General features: G+C 53.8%; 4 protein-coding genes across 4 annotated transcripts; 2 read left to right on the forward strand and 2 right to left on the reverse strand.

Moving 5' to 3' along the window:
- Nucleotides 1–757: 757 nt before the first annotated feature.
- N7539_009513 (cation diffusion facilitator family transporter) lies at nt 758–2702 on the forward strand (the record flags this gene model as incomplete). Its single annotated transcript, XM_056939108.1, has 4 exons — nt 758–1125; nt 1172–1240; nt 1320–2179; nt 2302–2702. The coding sequence occupies 4 exons, from the start codon at nt 758–760 to the stop codon at nt 2700–2702; spliced, it is 1698 nt and encodes a 565-aa protein (XP_056785603.1).
- A 212-nt stretch (nt 2703–2914) lies between these two features.
- Nucleotides 2915–3838, reverse strand: N7539_009514 (uncharacterized protein; the record flags this gene model as incomplete). Its single annotated transcript, XM_056939109.1, has 1 exon — nt 2915–3838. One exon carries the CDS (start codon nt 3836–3838, stop codon nt 2915–2917), a length of 924 nt encoding a protein of 307 aa, XP_056785604.1.
- A 60-nt stretch (nt 3839–3898) lies between these two features.
- On the reverse strand, nt 3899–9210 carry N7539_009515 (SANT/Myb-like DNA-binding domain-containing protein; the record flags this gene model as incomplete). Its single annotated transcript, XM_056939110.1, has 4 exons — nt 3899–8309; nt 8483–8616; nt 8675–8852; nt 9014–9210. The coding sequence occupies 4 exons, from the start codon at nt 9208–9210 to the stop codon at nt 3899–3901; spliced, it is 4920 nt and encodes a 1639-aa protein (XP_056785605.1).
- A 1894-nt stretch (nt 9211–11104) lies between these two features.
- N7539_009516 (deoxyhypusine synthase) lies at nt 11105–12343 on the forward strand (the record flags this gene model as incomplete). The annotated part of the gene is made up of 2 exons (XM_056939111.1): nt 11105–11314; nt 11450–12343. 2 exons carry the CDS (start codon nt 11105–11107, stop codon nt 12341–12343), a joined length of 1104 nt encoding a protein of 367 aa, XP_056785606.1.
- Between the last annotated feature and the right edge of the window lie 3048 nt (nt 12344–15391).

Raw genomic sequence — 15391 nt, forward strand, 5'->3', positions numbered from 1 at the left:
AAGTTTTTTGCCTGTCAGTATGCACTGATGCAGTATGCACTTTGTGCAGTGACTACAGTGACTGCAGTTGAGCTCCTGTACAGTACCCATGGCATCGGAGGCACGTACCTAGCCCTCACTGCTGTGACACTATCATCACTTTCGATTGCCATCTCCTCCCGCATATTCGCGGGTCAAGCCTGGAGGGACTAGAGCACGCGGAAGAGCGGACTCGACATTCCGCACTCCACAAGTCCCGAGGATCTGCGTCGCACACGACTAGAGGTTGTCAGGTACTACTGTGGCTGGAGTTGAATCGTATACACACGGCTCGAGGCTGCGTGGGACGGTGGCCACGGTCGTATTGTAAGGTCCCGAAGTACTCACGTGCACTTCGTACACTACTGGGCCCACGTCCTTTTAAGAACTTTACTAACTACTGCCGTACATACCGGAGATCTTATCAGCTGGCGATAGTCAATGTGCCTGGATCACGGGCTGACTTCCAAGAAGCACGTGTGAGAGGGCCTTGATATGCTGCCTTGTCCCTCAGGTGTCCATCTCCCGCCCAGCGCCCCTGCGTCATCGGGGTCAGGTCAGTCAGAGGAGACCCAACAGGTCGTGGTCGTAGTAGACTACTGTCTCTAACCTCGCAATCTCCACCAGGTCGGAGGAAGAAAGACATTTGCGGTGCCGAATCGACTTCAGGAATTGATTCATGAGACTCGGACAGTTCTGCATAGATTCGAATAAACAAGAACGATATCACGGCGACACCATGTCGTCTCAACCCTTCCTGCCACTCTCAGACGCTCAGGGCTCTCCGAGATTGAGGCCGCGAAGGCCGAGTCTAGATCCAGAGCGCGAGATCATGTCAACGCGTGGTCAGCGGATCTGGTCGCTTCTGCCGAGTCGTCAATCCACCGCTACATTGCAAGACCTCGAGGAGCAGTCATCGGCGACGCCAACAAATGCGCGGCGAGGCTCGCATCTCATTGGACATCGCAATGCGCGCTATGACTGGTACGTGACACCGCGCCATACACTCGTTGAACTCTTTCTCGCGGTGCCAATCTCTTGTTTCTTCGGTGAAGACCAAATAAGCAAAGCAATCCGTGCTGCTGACGACTCCATGTCGCTCGAGTGGTGCATGGGAGCATCTACCATGAGACTGAGGGCATCCCGCTTACAGTAGTCCACTGGGTTCTAGGAATCAATACTACCGCCCACCTGAAACCTTGAAAGGCCAGCGTAAAGCGATGTGAGTCACCACCTGCCTGGATCCGAGCTCGACTAGTCCAGTTTGCGAATACAAATGAAGCTCATAATACACCCACCAGCCGTCAATACTATGAAGGGAACAACGAGTTGATCTCCCAGTATCTCTTCATCGACCGACTGCTGGATTCTTCTCTCCCGCACAATCTGATTGAAGACTATTCTGATCGTCACCATGACCCCCATCGACAGCAGGAGGGAAGGCGGACTAGCTCTTCTGAAATATCGAACACGGACCAGTCTCCAGCCCTCGCAGCTCAGGCGGTCTCCAAGGGCACAAGGGTCAAGCGCACGCCTCACAATCTGTATCGAATTCCCGATGAAACAGCCCCGTTGCTCCCGGATGCGTCTGCGCAGGACATGGAAGAGCCCCGTAAACCTAGCGATTCTGCTCCCGACTCGGAGTTTCAGGAGCGTCTCTCCCCGGAGGCAGAAGAGCGTCTGATCAATCTAGCCATTCGCATCAACTTTGTCGCTAACGTCATCCTCCTCGCCTCCAAAATCGCCATCATGGCTTTGACGAGCTCCATGTCAGTCCTGGCAGGCCTCGTGGACGGACTGTTGGATTTCCTCAGCACGGTGATCATCTGGACCACAATGACTTTGATTCGCCGTCAAGATCGAAGACGATACCCGATCAGTCGTCGACGATTGGAACCATTGACGGTGCTGGTCTTCTCAGTGATTATGGTGACATCCTTCCTGCAGGTTGGACTGTCATCTGCCAGCCAACTGATTGGAGACGACCACTCCATCGTTGTATTGTCAACGCCGTCAATTGCTCTGATGGCGGGGACCGTGGTTGTCAAACTGCTGTGCTGGATTTGGTGTCGACTGATCCCGAGTCCAAGCGTGCAGGTTCTTGCTCAAGACGCAATGACGGATGTCGTCTTCAACACATTCAGCATTATATTCCCATTAGGTAAGACCACTGCTCCAAAATTTTCTAAAAACAAGTTTTCCCGACCTAGTGATCCATCGTCGCGCTCCATGCCCCCTCAACTACAATTCCCCGGCCAGGCAGACATGCTGACCCCTCACCAGTCGGAGCTTTTGCCCGATTATGGTTCTTCGACCCTCTAGGCGGTCTCTTGCTGTCTATATACATCATGTGGAATTGGGGACAAACGGCAGGTGAATACATTCGGCGACTCACCGGTGCTGCGGCCTCGCCCATCGATCACAGTATCTTGCTGTACATGACCATGCGTTTCTCCCGCGTCATACAGAAGATCCAGGATCTCAAAGCATACTACGCGGGCGATAAATTGAATGTTGAGGTTGATTTGGTCGTGGACGAGCGGACCAGTCTTCGCGACGCCCACGACGTGGGTGAGAGTCTGCAGTATATTCTGGAGAGTGTGCCAACCGTCGATAGAGCTTTCGTGCATTTAGACTACGATGCGTGGAACCTGCCCAGTCATATGAACCAGTTGGAACGGTAATACAACGATACGACAGGGGTGATGGATTCCAATGATGCCGTGGTTCGTCTCAATCTGAGGGGGGGGGGGGCTCGTGCCCAAAAGTCCTTTATTACCAGGGTATATGATAAATATTAGTCCCATAAGAGGAAACACATGTATTCTATCTGAGGTGGAGAGCACAAGATTTGGACATTGAGAATTATAACAAGCGTAGCACAACATGAAGTCATTCATTTAATAATACAAAGGGAATCAAACACAAGAGGGCTTGTGATTTCAGAGGCACAAATGATAAGCAAACATACCGAAAAAGCCCGTTTTCGTCTACGTATGTACAGCGGAATCATCAAATCGATCTCAAAAGGGCAGGCCATATGGTTACAATCGTGAATGTCAGGACTAGCGTGGTGGCTGCGACCCAGGGCGCATTGAGCTTGGCAGCCCCCCTTGTGAGGACCCTTGACTGTAGACGCGGTGATGGCCGCTCGTGTGGGAGACATGCTCTCCCGGGCCAGATGTTCTATGATGCATCGACTGAATACTCCCTGGACCTGGCGGTGGCGGCGGTGGACCGTACCCCATACCACCGGGGTGCATAGCCGATGGGGGGTGTATGATCGACCAAGACTAGCGAGAGACGGCATTGCCCGACCCGAGACTTGCGGTGTGAGCGGAGCGTGGCCATACTGTGACGGGCCGCCAGCCATTGACACCGGCGTCGATCGATGAGGTTGATGAGCCCCATTGACAAGTGTCTGCACGTGCTGCTGGTAGCTCTGGCTGTGCTGTGGAGTGTTTCCAGGTGTAGGGGAGGCAGTTGAGGCGAAGGAGTGCTGCTGTACCATTTGGCGAGGGCCCAAAGCAAACGGACTGTTGGAGGACTGCGTGGTAGTCACTGGCTCTGTACGAGTACCAAATGCAGCATTACTAGGGCGAGAAGCGGGCGAAGGGGGACGATAAGATGAGGATTGTGGGCCCAGATCGCGGGCGCCCGAGGGAACGCCATGCTGAGCAAAGACGGCTGGGTATCCGGACCGTTGCGAGTTCGATGGTGGGGGTGTGGGAGCAGGGGACGGGGCTGGTAGAGCACTCAATGGCGTAGCATGCTGGGATTGACTCGATGCATATTGTGTGTAAGAGCCTTGCGTCGCCATCGATGAAGTCGATCGGCCGACTTGAGACGACGAGGGTGGGGGGGGGGGGTTGAGATTGTGTTAGCGGCCCCCCTGTGGAGCTCTTGGGTCAAAACGAGCCATCCAGTCACTGTTCACAGCATTTCCAGAGCCTTTGGGGGGCGGTCCGTAGTTGTTCATGTTGTAATCGGGGTATCCACGAGAAGATGTCTGATAAGAGCCTGTTTGAGAATAGGTGGAAGATTTCGGTCCAGACGTGGACAAGGGTGCCTCATCAAGACGAGCTGTTTCACTAGCATGGTAAATTGGTCGTGATGCAGGGACAGAACCAGGGCCATGGCCCGACGGAAGCTCACTGGCAAATCTTTTCCGAGGCTGCGGTTCTTCTGGCTCGTCATTGAGGATGCTCATGATATTCGAGCGCTTCGCGGGCACCTGGCGCGGAGGTGGCTCCGAAATCGGCGTTGCACCGGAGCGAGAGCCATCCTTTACTGGTGACAGCCCAGGACGCGGGGAGTGTACAAGACCCGTTGGCTGGCCTGGTAAAGAGTAGTAATTCCTTGACGCAAATGGATCACGATGGTAGGCGGGGTGGTCAAGCTCTGTCCTTGGGTGCGGAGTTGGCGAGCTGGGCGTTTGCGTAGTACTACTGTGTCGTGAATGCGATGGCTGCATGAGCGACGAAGGTGGTTGACCAGGCATGTAGGTCTGCGGAGCCATGGGATCCATTCCCACCAGTTCTTGAGGCACAGCACCGCCCACAACATGCCGTGCGGGCATCGGCATGTCTGTGGCACGCTGACTGCTCGGTTGGAGAACTTGAGAGTCGCGACGATCTTCAGTAAAGAATCCCATGCGAGGACCTGATGTCCGGGACGGTTGGGATTGCACACGAGCGCCTCGGGCTACATCATCGCCATAGGAGGAGACAATTGACGGGTTGGGCCCAGGTGCAGACGCCTGCACGAGGGGAGCATAATGACCCGAGCCTCGGTCACCCTCAGTTGGCGGCCGGTTGTGCACTTGGACTGTTTGAGGTGAAATTGCAGCCGGCTTACCCTTGGGTGGAAACCGTCCATCTTCGGTGTCTTGAGCTGATTCACCATGCGGTGCTAGCGGGCGGGGGATGATGGCCGATGGAGTAGCTTCATAACGACGTTTTGGAGCCACACTGGGCACCGGCAAAGGTCCGGTCGGCTCACCGCGCGCTTTCTTTTCTTCTGCTATCAGTACGATATCTTCGAAATCTTTCTGTCCGGAGTCGAGGCGTCGCTGATAGTAGTTTTTCACCTTCACAACCCAGAAATTAGTAAATATAGAAAGCGGGCGCCGGAGCAACTGTCCATGGAAACTTACCATTACGGTCGTTTTCGTTTTCATGAATGTAGAGATGCCCTCAAAGTCACGTCCGAAATGAGCCAGCAAGCGAGGAAAGTCGCGCTGCTCAGGGACAGACCAATAGCTGGTAGGCTGCAAAGATCCATATCCGGTTTCTGACGTCTTTGGTGTCGACACTGACGGGTCCGTTTCTGTCGATTCAAAAACATAGATGCCGTCCTTTGCCCGTCCACGGCTAGCTTTAGGGCGCGGGGCGGGTGCTGGAGGTTCTTTTTCCTTTTCAACAAGCTCCTTCTCCGGCGGCAGAGCAGCCTCTACCAGCACGTCCATTCCCGATTCTATCTTGGGAGCCGGGGGAACTGGGGGAGCTGGATGAGCCGGGAGAACTGGGGGAGCTGGAGTGCTGCTACCTTGAGGCGTCGATGGCTGGCTCTTGGGTTCCTGCGGGACAACCTTCGCACCACGTCTCTGACTTCGTGCACCAGCCGCTCGCCCGCCTCGCCTCGCAGCAGGCTTCTCCGTTGATTCAGCATCCTTCACATATTGACCCCGCCGGCTGTTGGCAATAGCGCCCTCGGAGTCATTGGAGTCGCCAAATGTGGGAGCGGCTGCGCGGCGAGGACGACCAGTATCGGTCACGGGTGGAGGTTGCTCTTCATCACCATCAAAATCAGGCTTGACAACTCCCAAATCAGCAATCAACGCGTTGGATTTAGGCCGAGTAGAGCGAGCTTTGCCACGACCACGACGACTCCACCGTTTGTTCAATTTCGCCTTGTACTTGATTTCTTCCTTGGTCAAATAATAGTGAATGATGCATTGTCTAAAATCCCGACCCGGCAGAGACTCTGCAATTTTGCCCCACTTCTTCGGATATGCCATGAAAGCATCGGTGAATAACTGATGCTCCTCCGGGGTAAAGTCGTTGGGTGGTGGCAGGAATCCAAAAACTTTCATTGCGTCATTCGAATCGACGGTATTGTTGACGTCTTTGAAAATCCCAGCCTTGGCTTGCCGCGGTTCCAGCATGTCCGGAATGATTGCTTCACGGGCCAAATCAGGCTGCGCGGTTGCCATCCTTGTTCGTCGACGCTCCAGCTCCTCCTGGGCTGAAATTTCCGAGGCCTTCAATGCATTCAGAAAGTCAAGTTCACTGTTGCCTTTGTAACGCCGACCTTCGCGATTTTCAGAGACCGCCGTTGGCGGCGTGGGAACGGGCGGCGCTGGAGGTGAGACCGGGCCAGGGGTCATGGGCTTCTTCTCTTTGAGGCGATCCATTTCCCACACCTCTAAACGCCAACGTTTGTAATGTGAGATGTATTCCTCACGCAGCGCAGCGTTTTTCTGCGCGACCTCCTTTTGCCGGCGTATGAGCGCTTTTCGAACGAAATCGTTCAGGTGCTGTTGGGGCATATTGCTTGCAAGAGACGAGTCTATGTCTGAAATCGGGGTAGGCGGGCCTGAATGCAGGAATGGGAGGCTATCGACGATCATGTCTTCCTCATGGCTCGATATCTGATGGGCAACAGTGATGGGCGCCGAATCGAGCCCATCGCCAACGCTTGTCGGTACAGTTGTGGGTACTTCGACCTCAGGTATTTCCGTTGATGAAGCCTCTTTCCCTTCTGCAGATGGCAAAGATTTGACGGCCTCTTGAGCTTCATGATCGTGGGCAACCTTTCCCAGCAGCTGGATCTTGAGAAGAAGGTTGATGATTGCAGGGTCTTCCAAGGGAGAGAGGGGCATCTCAGCGCGGAGAGATTGCATGTCTTTTTCAAACTTCTGTTTTCGCTCCTCCAGATACTCCTTTGTGAAAACGACCTTTTCTTCCTCTTCCTCTTCCTCTTCGTCGACTGGCATTGCAGTTACTTTCTCCATGATCTCGGATTGTGGAGTTACCTCAGCATGCTCTTCGTGAGGTTCTTTCCGGGGCACGTCGACGGGGCCTTGACCTTCATTTTCTACAGAAGATCTCCCTGGCTGTTTTTCCTCCTGCGGCATAGGCTCAGGCTTTGTCACGGCCTGGGGACTTACCCTTAGTGGCAAATCTACTGAACCAGTGCGCGGGGGAGTAGACTCGAGTGGCTCCGATGTTGTGTCTGTTGCAGGGGCAAGGTCCTGAGATGTAGGTTGGGCATGATTCTGGGCATGATTCAGGGTATCCTTTTGAGAAAATCCACTAACGGGAGCTTTGCCGTCGGATTCATCTTGCTCCTTCTTAGGCTGTGGGCCAACTACGGATTGATTGCGCCCAAACGGGGAACGGCCCCAGCCTTTGATACCCTTGGCACCGCCCCCTCTTGGTGACAGGCTTGGCCGTTTCTGATATGCTCGAGGCCCAGTCGGAATGTTCGAAGTTTGCATTCGAGGAGAAATCGACGGATCTCTGGACAGCGCCCGCGGAGCAGGCGGGGGCAAGCGAGTAAAGGTTGGGGAGGTAGTGTGAAGACTTGGTCTTCCAGAGGCAGAGTGGTCGGTGCCGAATGGGAAAGATTCCCGCTTCGCCATTGCAGCTGGTGCCGTGGGAGGAGACCTGTCGGAAAGTTGTACGGGGAGTCGAGCCACGCGGACAGAATCATCATGGCGGGAATTGACTTCAAAGGAATGAGCTCGAGTTTCGCCTGTATGCGACGATTGGCTTCGCTCGGCTTTGGGACCGGTTGGTGGTGAAAATGGAAGGCAATCTTTGTCCACTTGCGCCTTTGAGTCGATAGATGCCCGCTCTTCGAAAGAGCCAGCCTTAGCTGGGCCTACAGGCGGTGTTGATGTCGATACTGAGCCAAAAGCAGGAACCTGGGGACCTGACGGAGGAGGTGATTTCTGACCAGATGCTGCTCCATCTTTAGATGGTTCGAGTCGGACAGGCGCTGGGTCTGGGCGAACACTTTCACGGCGAATCTCAGTTGCGGGGGGGCCGGAAATGACAGATGATTTTCTGCTCAAGAGATCGGGAAGTTCTGGTTCAGTCAGTCGTTCAGGTGCAGTCGGGACCGGCAAAGGAATGGCATTTGCTGAAGAGGCAGTTATTGAGGCTGTTGAGCCACGGTGATCTGCACGATTTGGTGGAAGATCCCGCTTCCAAGGCTCCAAAGGTCGGTCTCGGTCCTCGCGATCAGGACGACGAGTCTCCCACTCATCTCTCCGATCAAATCGTCTGTCCATGTCCCGGTCGCGATCACGGTCCCGATCCCGGTCCCGTTCTCGATCGCGGTCACGTTCACGATCAAGGATTCGCTCACGCTCACGTTCGAGCGGGCGGTCACGATCCAGCAGATCTCTTTCGCGATCACGATCCAAGATGGATGGACGACCCCGTGTCCAATTCACGCGCGAGTCCCGAGATCGGCTGCGCCGACGGAAAAGCTCGCGTCCTCGCCCGCGGCCTCCTTCCCAGTCACCCCGGCCGCGTCCACGCATGGGACCTGGTCCGTTAACGTGGCCTCCACTGGAGGGAGGTCCATCTGGACCGCCCGATGAGGCTGATACTATGCTATCCCGGGAGTTTCGTCGCATGCGCACTATATCGAAATCACGGGATGGGACATCCCGTGTGTCGCGAAAATCGCGAGTGGGTGACCGCGACCGACCTCGGCCGAATCCGATGCGATCTGGGCGGGTGTCAAAATCTCGGTCGCGGCGAACGCCATACTCGCGATCCGCATCACGTCGAAATGGGGGCGGTCCATCTCTTGTGTCTCTGAAGTCGCGGTCTCGCGGGTCTCGCATGTCTCGATCCCGGTCTCGGTCTCGATCCCGGTCTCGAAAGTCACCTCCACGGCCATAGCCTCGACCACGACCACCGCCACCTCCACCTCCACCTCCACCTCCACCACCCCTGGGCCTCCACCTCCACCAAACCGATCACTTCCCACGATAGAGCCACCTCGACCGGGGGAATCAACGAGCGCGCGGGGGCCACGAGGAGGTTCTCGGCCAAACGGGGGACTACCATCGTCGAAACCTCGTGGACCCCCATGCTGTCGGCGATCTCCAAATCTTTGAGGAGAGCGGTCGCGGGAGTTGAACCCGGACGAAGGGGGAAATCGAGAAGACATTAGGAGGTCATGCTATGTGGTGATCGAAGCACTCGAGGGACGTGTGGAGCGCGAGTTGGTGTGAATGCTGAAGGGAGGATGTTATCGGGGCTGATGCAATGAATCAATTCAGGGTCCTTCGGCACCCGTTCTGCTTCGTGTGGCCGCAGTATTGTCTGATCGGACCACGGGTTCTCGAGGATGAAGTCCTGGACTTTGCCAGTTGCAGCCTCTGGAGAGCCGAACCAACGGAAAGAGAGTCAGCCACGTGATCTCCAGCACGGGCCACGTGCAGAAGGACCTAATTGGGTCACCAATTCGAGATGGGGCGGCGTCAAATTTGACTCGGGTTGTTGGTGGTTGGGGCAGGCAGCCCACGGGGCTCAGTGTACACGTCACACGCGAGATATCTTCGCGCTCTATATGTCGGCGTTGGACTCGTCAGACTGATATGACTAGTCTCTGCTTCTCTGGGACTCCAACACGAATACACCGACGGATCCTACGTGTGTAATCGGCAACCACTGGTGGGTCGGAATGTTAGACGAGGACAGAAAGGTTCATCGGGCTGAAGAGTCACAAAAAGGGGCCTGGTCTGTGCTCGGCATCGGCACGCCTGCACGTCTGGGCCAACACTGGAGGGCAGAGGCGGGCCAGAGTATTCTTGGACGTCTTCCCTGCACACCCGTGATTCCGGGGTCAAACTGCCCAGAGCCAGATCTCACTCAGGTCGTTGTCTTTCGACAATGCTGCCTCTCCCACTTGCGACCTTACTACTAGTAGTAGCCAACATTAGCTAATACGTACGAGAGGTAGTACTGTCAAGTTTTCAACCGGTACCGACCGAAATAACTCCACGATTTTACTCTAAGGCTTGACCTACACTACAACACCGTCTGGATGGCTGAACCTCTCACAATACCGTACTTATTCGTAAGACCTTCGGTGTTGAGCACTGATCCCGATTATGTCCCTTTCAAATTTATTCATATCTTGGTATTGCCAAATTCAGAACAGAGCGGCTAATAAAGACGAACAAGGCGCTTAGGACCTTAAGAACTACCTGCCTGCGGTAAGCTCTTTCTGGCAGCCATGAGTTTTACTAAGTGTGACTAGGTGCGACCGACTATCGCTAATGTTCAGAACCAGATCGATCGATGGCCCTACAGTCCTACACACTTTGATTTCCAGATCTGGCGACTGTCAGACTTAGCGTGGTTTCCACGTCAAATCCTATCCCCGAAAGGCGCCGAGACAGGCTTAGCATGACCGGAGGATCCCTAATCAGCATTGGCGACCGCAGCAAAGCCCGAGCTCAAAGTGTAAGAAGTTGAGAACAAGGAGAAGAATAAGACTAGAGTCGAGTCCTAGCGGCCTGTGATCTCATAGGCTGAGCTTCTGCAGAGAGAACTGAATTTCTAAAGTTATCTTCCTTGAGTCACATGTACACGGTGGTTGATGGAACTCCAGAGTTTGCAAGTACAATGTACAGTAATGTAGTGAATGTATAACCTCTCATACAGCCTACTGAGTCTAGTCCTACTGTGTATAAATGTATAACTTAGGGGTAACCAACACACTGGGTGAAACCACCCGCGATTGTGCCACTGATACCTGAGGTGTCAATCGCCGTGTAAAGGCCGGGAGCCCCGCCGAGGATAAGGCCAGTGGAAAAAAAAAAGTCCAAAGGTTCACAATCTCTCGCGAAACACTAGCACGAGCTCATGAGTCACCATATCACGGACCGTCGCACCCAAAATCAAATTAGCTGGACCTGTGAGCCTTGAGTATTGATTTTATCTCACAACCTGTTTGGTGGGCAGTAATTGAACCCCCTGTCAGCTTATCATTGTCCATTGACTACCCGGCAATCTACACCAACAACCCGAAAGATAGATTCTCTCAGCACAACACAATGAGCAAGTCTGCACCCCCTACGTCGGCGATCGACTCGGTCCTGGTCGCCTCCCACCCCGTTCCACAAGATGCGCAGGTCGTCCGTGGTGTGGACTTTGATCAATATCAGGGTCGCGACATCACAGTCGCGGAGATGATTGAGAACATGACACACATGGGTTTCCAAGGTAGCGCAGTTGCGGAAGCTGCTCAGATCATCAATGAAATGGTAAGTGGAATTCCCTGCGCAGGTCATTTACATGATCATTAAGATGAGAAAGGAGGGGGGAAGCTGTCGTCGAACTCGGCTCTTGTCCTATCCTGTGCCACAAGAAGCAGTATTCTGACACTGTTCGGTTGACAGCGAGCCTTTCGCCATCCTGAGAGTGGAGAGAAGACCACGATATTCCTCGGATTTACCTCCAACCTCATCTCCTCCGGTCTGCGAGACACTTTGCGATATCTTGTCAAGCATAAACATGTCTCGGCGATCGTGACCACAGCTGGCGGCGTCGAGGAAGACTTGATCAAGTGCCTGGCTCCCACTTATATGGGCTCCTTCAGCACACCCGGCGCTGGGCTGCGAGCAAAAGGCCTTAACCGAATTGGAAACTTATTAGTACCCAACAACAACTACTGCGCGTTCGAGGATTGGGTGGTACCGATTTTGGATCGGATGCTGGAGGAACAGGAAGGGGCCAAGAAAAAGGCTCGCGAAACAGGCGACGAGGAGGACGAGCTTCACTGGACACCGAGTCGGATCACGGAGCGATTGGGTCATGAGATCAACAACGAGAGTTCGGTGCTTTATTGGGCTGCCAAAAATGGCATTCCCGTGTTCTGCCCCGCCCTGACCGACGGATCTTTGGGCGATATGCTGTACTTCCACACCTTCAAGTCTTCTCCGCAGAGGCTGCGCGTGGACATTGTGGATGACGTGCGCCGCATCAATACCATGGCTGTTCGGGCGGCTCGTGCGGGAATGATTATTCTGGGAGGAGGTGTGGTCAAACACCACATCGCGAATGCATGCCTGATGCGCAATGGAGCGGAGCATGCTGTGTACGTGAACACAGCTCAGGAATTTGATGGCAGTGATGCTGGCGCTCGACCCGATGAAGCTGTTAGCTGGGGTAAGATCAAGGCTGACGCGAGGGCCGTCAAGGTCTATGCTGAAGCGACTGTGGTCTTCCCACTGATCGTCGCGGCATCTTTCGCAAAATCCGGAACAGCCACGCAGGCACCCGCAGAAAACTAAGGGAGTGGGACGAGCGTAGCTGAAAATACATCGCCATGGACGATGACCCGTGCATATCGTGGACTGCTTAGGCTGTTTCTCACGGTGGCAGTGTCATGACCACTGGCCGCGCGCATGCAGGGGCCCGTGTTGTTTCCGCTTATGACTTCGAAACGCCATGATGGTGCACGTGGATTGACCAGTCCCGAGATCCCATGGGTCCCATGTCTCACAGATACCCCGCGACTGCTGGCCATGTGTCTGCTGAACCACGAGCGGGAGCTACAGGGCTGTCTCGTGTCCCATCAAACGGACTCAATCGACACATCGGTCTGGGGTGATTGCTGGAAGTCGTTGAGATGACTTAGTCGTCGGCCCTCGGATGCTGCATTGTGCCGTGGATTACAGTTGTTCGTATGAGGACTGGATCTCAAGGGACCATGGACGAGATGACTCGTTCCAATGTATATAGGGACGCACTATTATCACACCTGCATAATTGGAACACAGCCTGAAGAGCGAAACCACTTGCAGCTGAGAAAGTGCAGACTTGATGGTTCCCAGGCTCTTTATTCCGTCCAATCCAAATATCGTCACCTCCCAACATCTGGCATCTACCTTGGAACTTTGCCCGGGAAACCCTACAGCAACTTGACTGGTGCCGATCCCCTAAGCAAGTATTGTGGTGAATGGCATATTATTGAAGTTCCCACTGAACTTTCTAGGTCTAGTTCCGTCTTTGTTAAGGGTTTCGGATTACCCATTTATGGCCTCGACTCACCGCCATTTCTACCATCAGCAATCAGCATTTAGCACTACTACTCATGATCATACATACCTTTCGCACCAGTCTTCTAACTCCTCGAGTTGTGCTTTCGAAGTCTGCCTCTAGTAGTACCACCAATCAAGCCACTACATTATACATTATTTGTCTCGGCGAACCATCGAATGACGACTTTTCCCGCCGCTGAGGAGCATCATTCTTCAGCAAGCCCCTGGGGTGCTGGGTGGTCCAGATACTCACCAAGCGTTCCCGAAGATGTTGTTCTTCCTCTGCTGAAATCATAATGTGATTACTGCCTTCGCGTCTACGTGAGATTCCAGGGGCGCGGGGCACTTGAAGATAGCGCTACCTGGGTACCTGGTAGGTATGCGTATGGCGACTCGCGAGTACCCACTGCCCACTGCCGAGTGGCGAGACGAGGATATCCATAGCCAATACAGTTGAAGAGGAATATCTTGGGTGATTCGCCAATGCGTGTCTCCACGATCCGTCTCGGCCGTCCCTCGGCAGATTTGCCTTAGTACCGGTATTACGGTATTAGTGGAGCACTGGAGACTGGAGAGTGGAGACAGGACTGAAGGTGGCAACGAGACTCGGCGGCGATCTCGGACTGCAGTTGTTTTGTAGTGGGATGAAATATGGGCATTCCCAACTCGACAGTAGGCCGTGCGAGATTTGGCGATCGAATTCACTGAGAATGTCGGGTTTTGAGTAGAAGCCTAGAAGGACACTGCTTGACGGATACAGTGATCATGACATATACTATGTGCAGTATTATGCGATATTCCGCATTTCTTACTGAGGTTCACCTCCACTTACGCAGCCCTTTAGGTAGGTTTGGCCGTCTCTCTCGTCGACTGCGAGAGCGTCGGCGATTAGGAAAGGACTGACAGCCGACCGTCTTGGTGGAACCGCTGGACGAAACCTATTTTAAGGTTGGGGGCCCATACATTGGTGGACGTCGGGACGAAACTCTCACTTACTAGAGTCACTAGTCCTAGCCCCCGTTGCGATCTCTTCTCTGCACTGGAGGTGGCCAGGTGGGAAACAGGCATGGTCGCCTGTTAATGTAGTTTCCTGAGGCGATCTAGTCAGTGATGGAACACCCCCTAGAATGGACCCGACTCTGCAGCGAGTCTTGCATCAGACGGGAGATTTGTGAAACACCACTAAGCTTGATCGAATACTTAGGCTAGACGTGCACGTATTAAGTTCCGATAGTAGTACTGTGATTGATACTATGGCTCGTTGACAATTCCAGTCGTGTTCGTCGTGGTCGACTGCTGAGGAGATGAGTCGTCGGTCTTGGTGGCCATCTGACCTGCTTGGCTCACCGCAAAAATAGATTACCCATGCCAACTATTGACCCGTCACAAATCCAGAGAGCAGACCGGCAGTCTCGAGACTGTCCCTTGCGGAATGATCGGCTAACGAATGTGATTCTGATTGGCAGGTGAGGTTATTCATCCGCTTGAGATGGAAAAGAAGTTCGTGGGTTAGTCACTATATTGGTACACCGTTTCCAATAGTAGTGTTTCACCCTCCGTTGTACCAGGACCTAGTGAACCAGTGATGTGATCCACTAGTAGACTGCCTCAGAATGAGCATAGACTCGCGGCGGAAGAGATTATTATACCACTCGAGGAGGGGGTGTGACAGGCAGCCGGAGATCATAGTCTACGGTCCGAAGCAACTTCAGACGACTAATGTTGTTAGGTTGTTCATTTTCGTCTGAAACACTCGAATCATCCAAGGGAGACTGGACGAGCCGTGAGGCTCATGGCGTGTGTAGTCATGCAGTGTTACGGCCGGGAAACACGAGTCATGACCACGTCGGAGAGGCAGCCATGGGGCCTGAGGCAGCTGACTTTACGAGCCGCGTGAGCCGAATGAGGAGGCTCAGCAGACCGGAAGCCGAGGATAGGTAAGTACCAAAGACTTTATCTGGAGATCTCACAACATTGGGAAGGGTATGTAGCAATATACATCCGTTAAGGTGGTTAATTGCCTTGCGAAGCGATGAGCTGCTTTGGGTGACGATATAACAGTGCATTGACATTCCCCTGACGACTCCGATAAGCGGGAGGCAAGAAAGTACTGATTTCGGGGACTTGCCACGGGTGCTCGGAGTTAGTACCTTACTAACCTGTGGTAGTAGACGAATCATCCTGGACTTTTGATGAGACGGTACTGTGACGTATCATGTACAAGCTTCATGCGGTCCCAAAAGTGGGTGAAGCAATGTAGATACACTTTATCTCTACATCCACTCGCCGCCGTCCCGG

The sequence above is a fragment of the Penicillium diatomitis genome (assembly GCF_028827545.1).
Source record: "Penicillium diatomitis strain IBT 30728 chromosome Unknown utg000018l_segment0_segment0, whole genome shotgun sequence".
In the NCBI taxonomy this organism is placed as follows: Eukaryota; Fungi; Ascomycota; class Eurotiomycetes; order Eurotiales; family Aspergillaceae; genus Penicillium; species Penicillium diatomitis.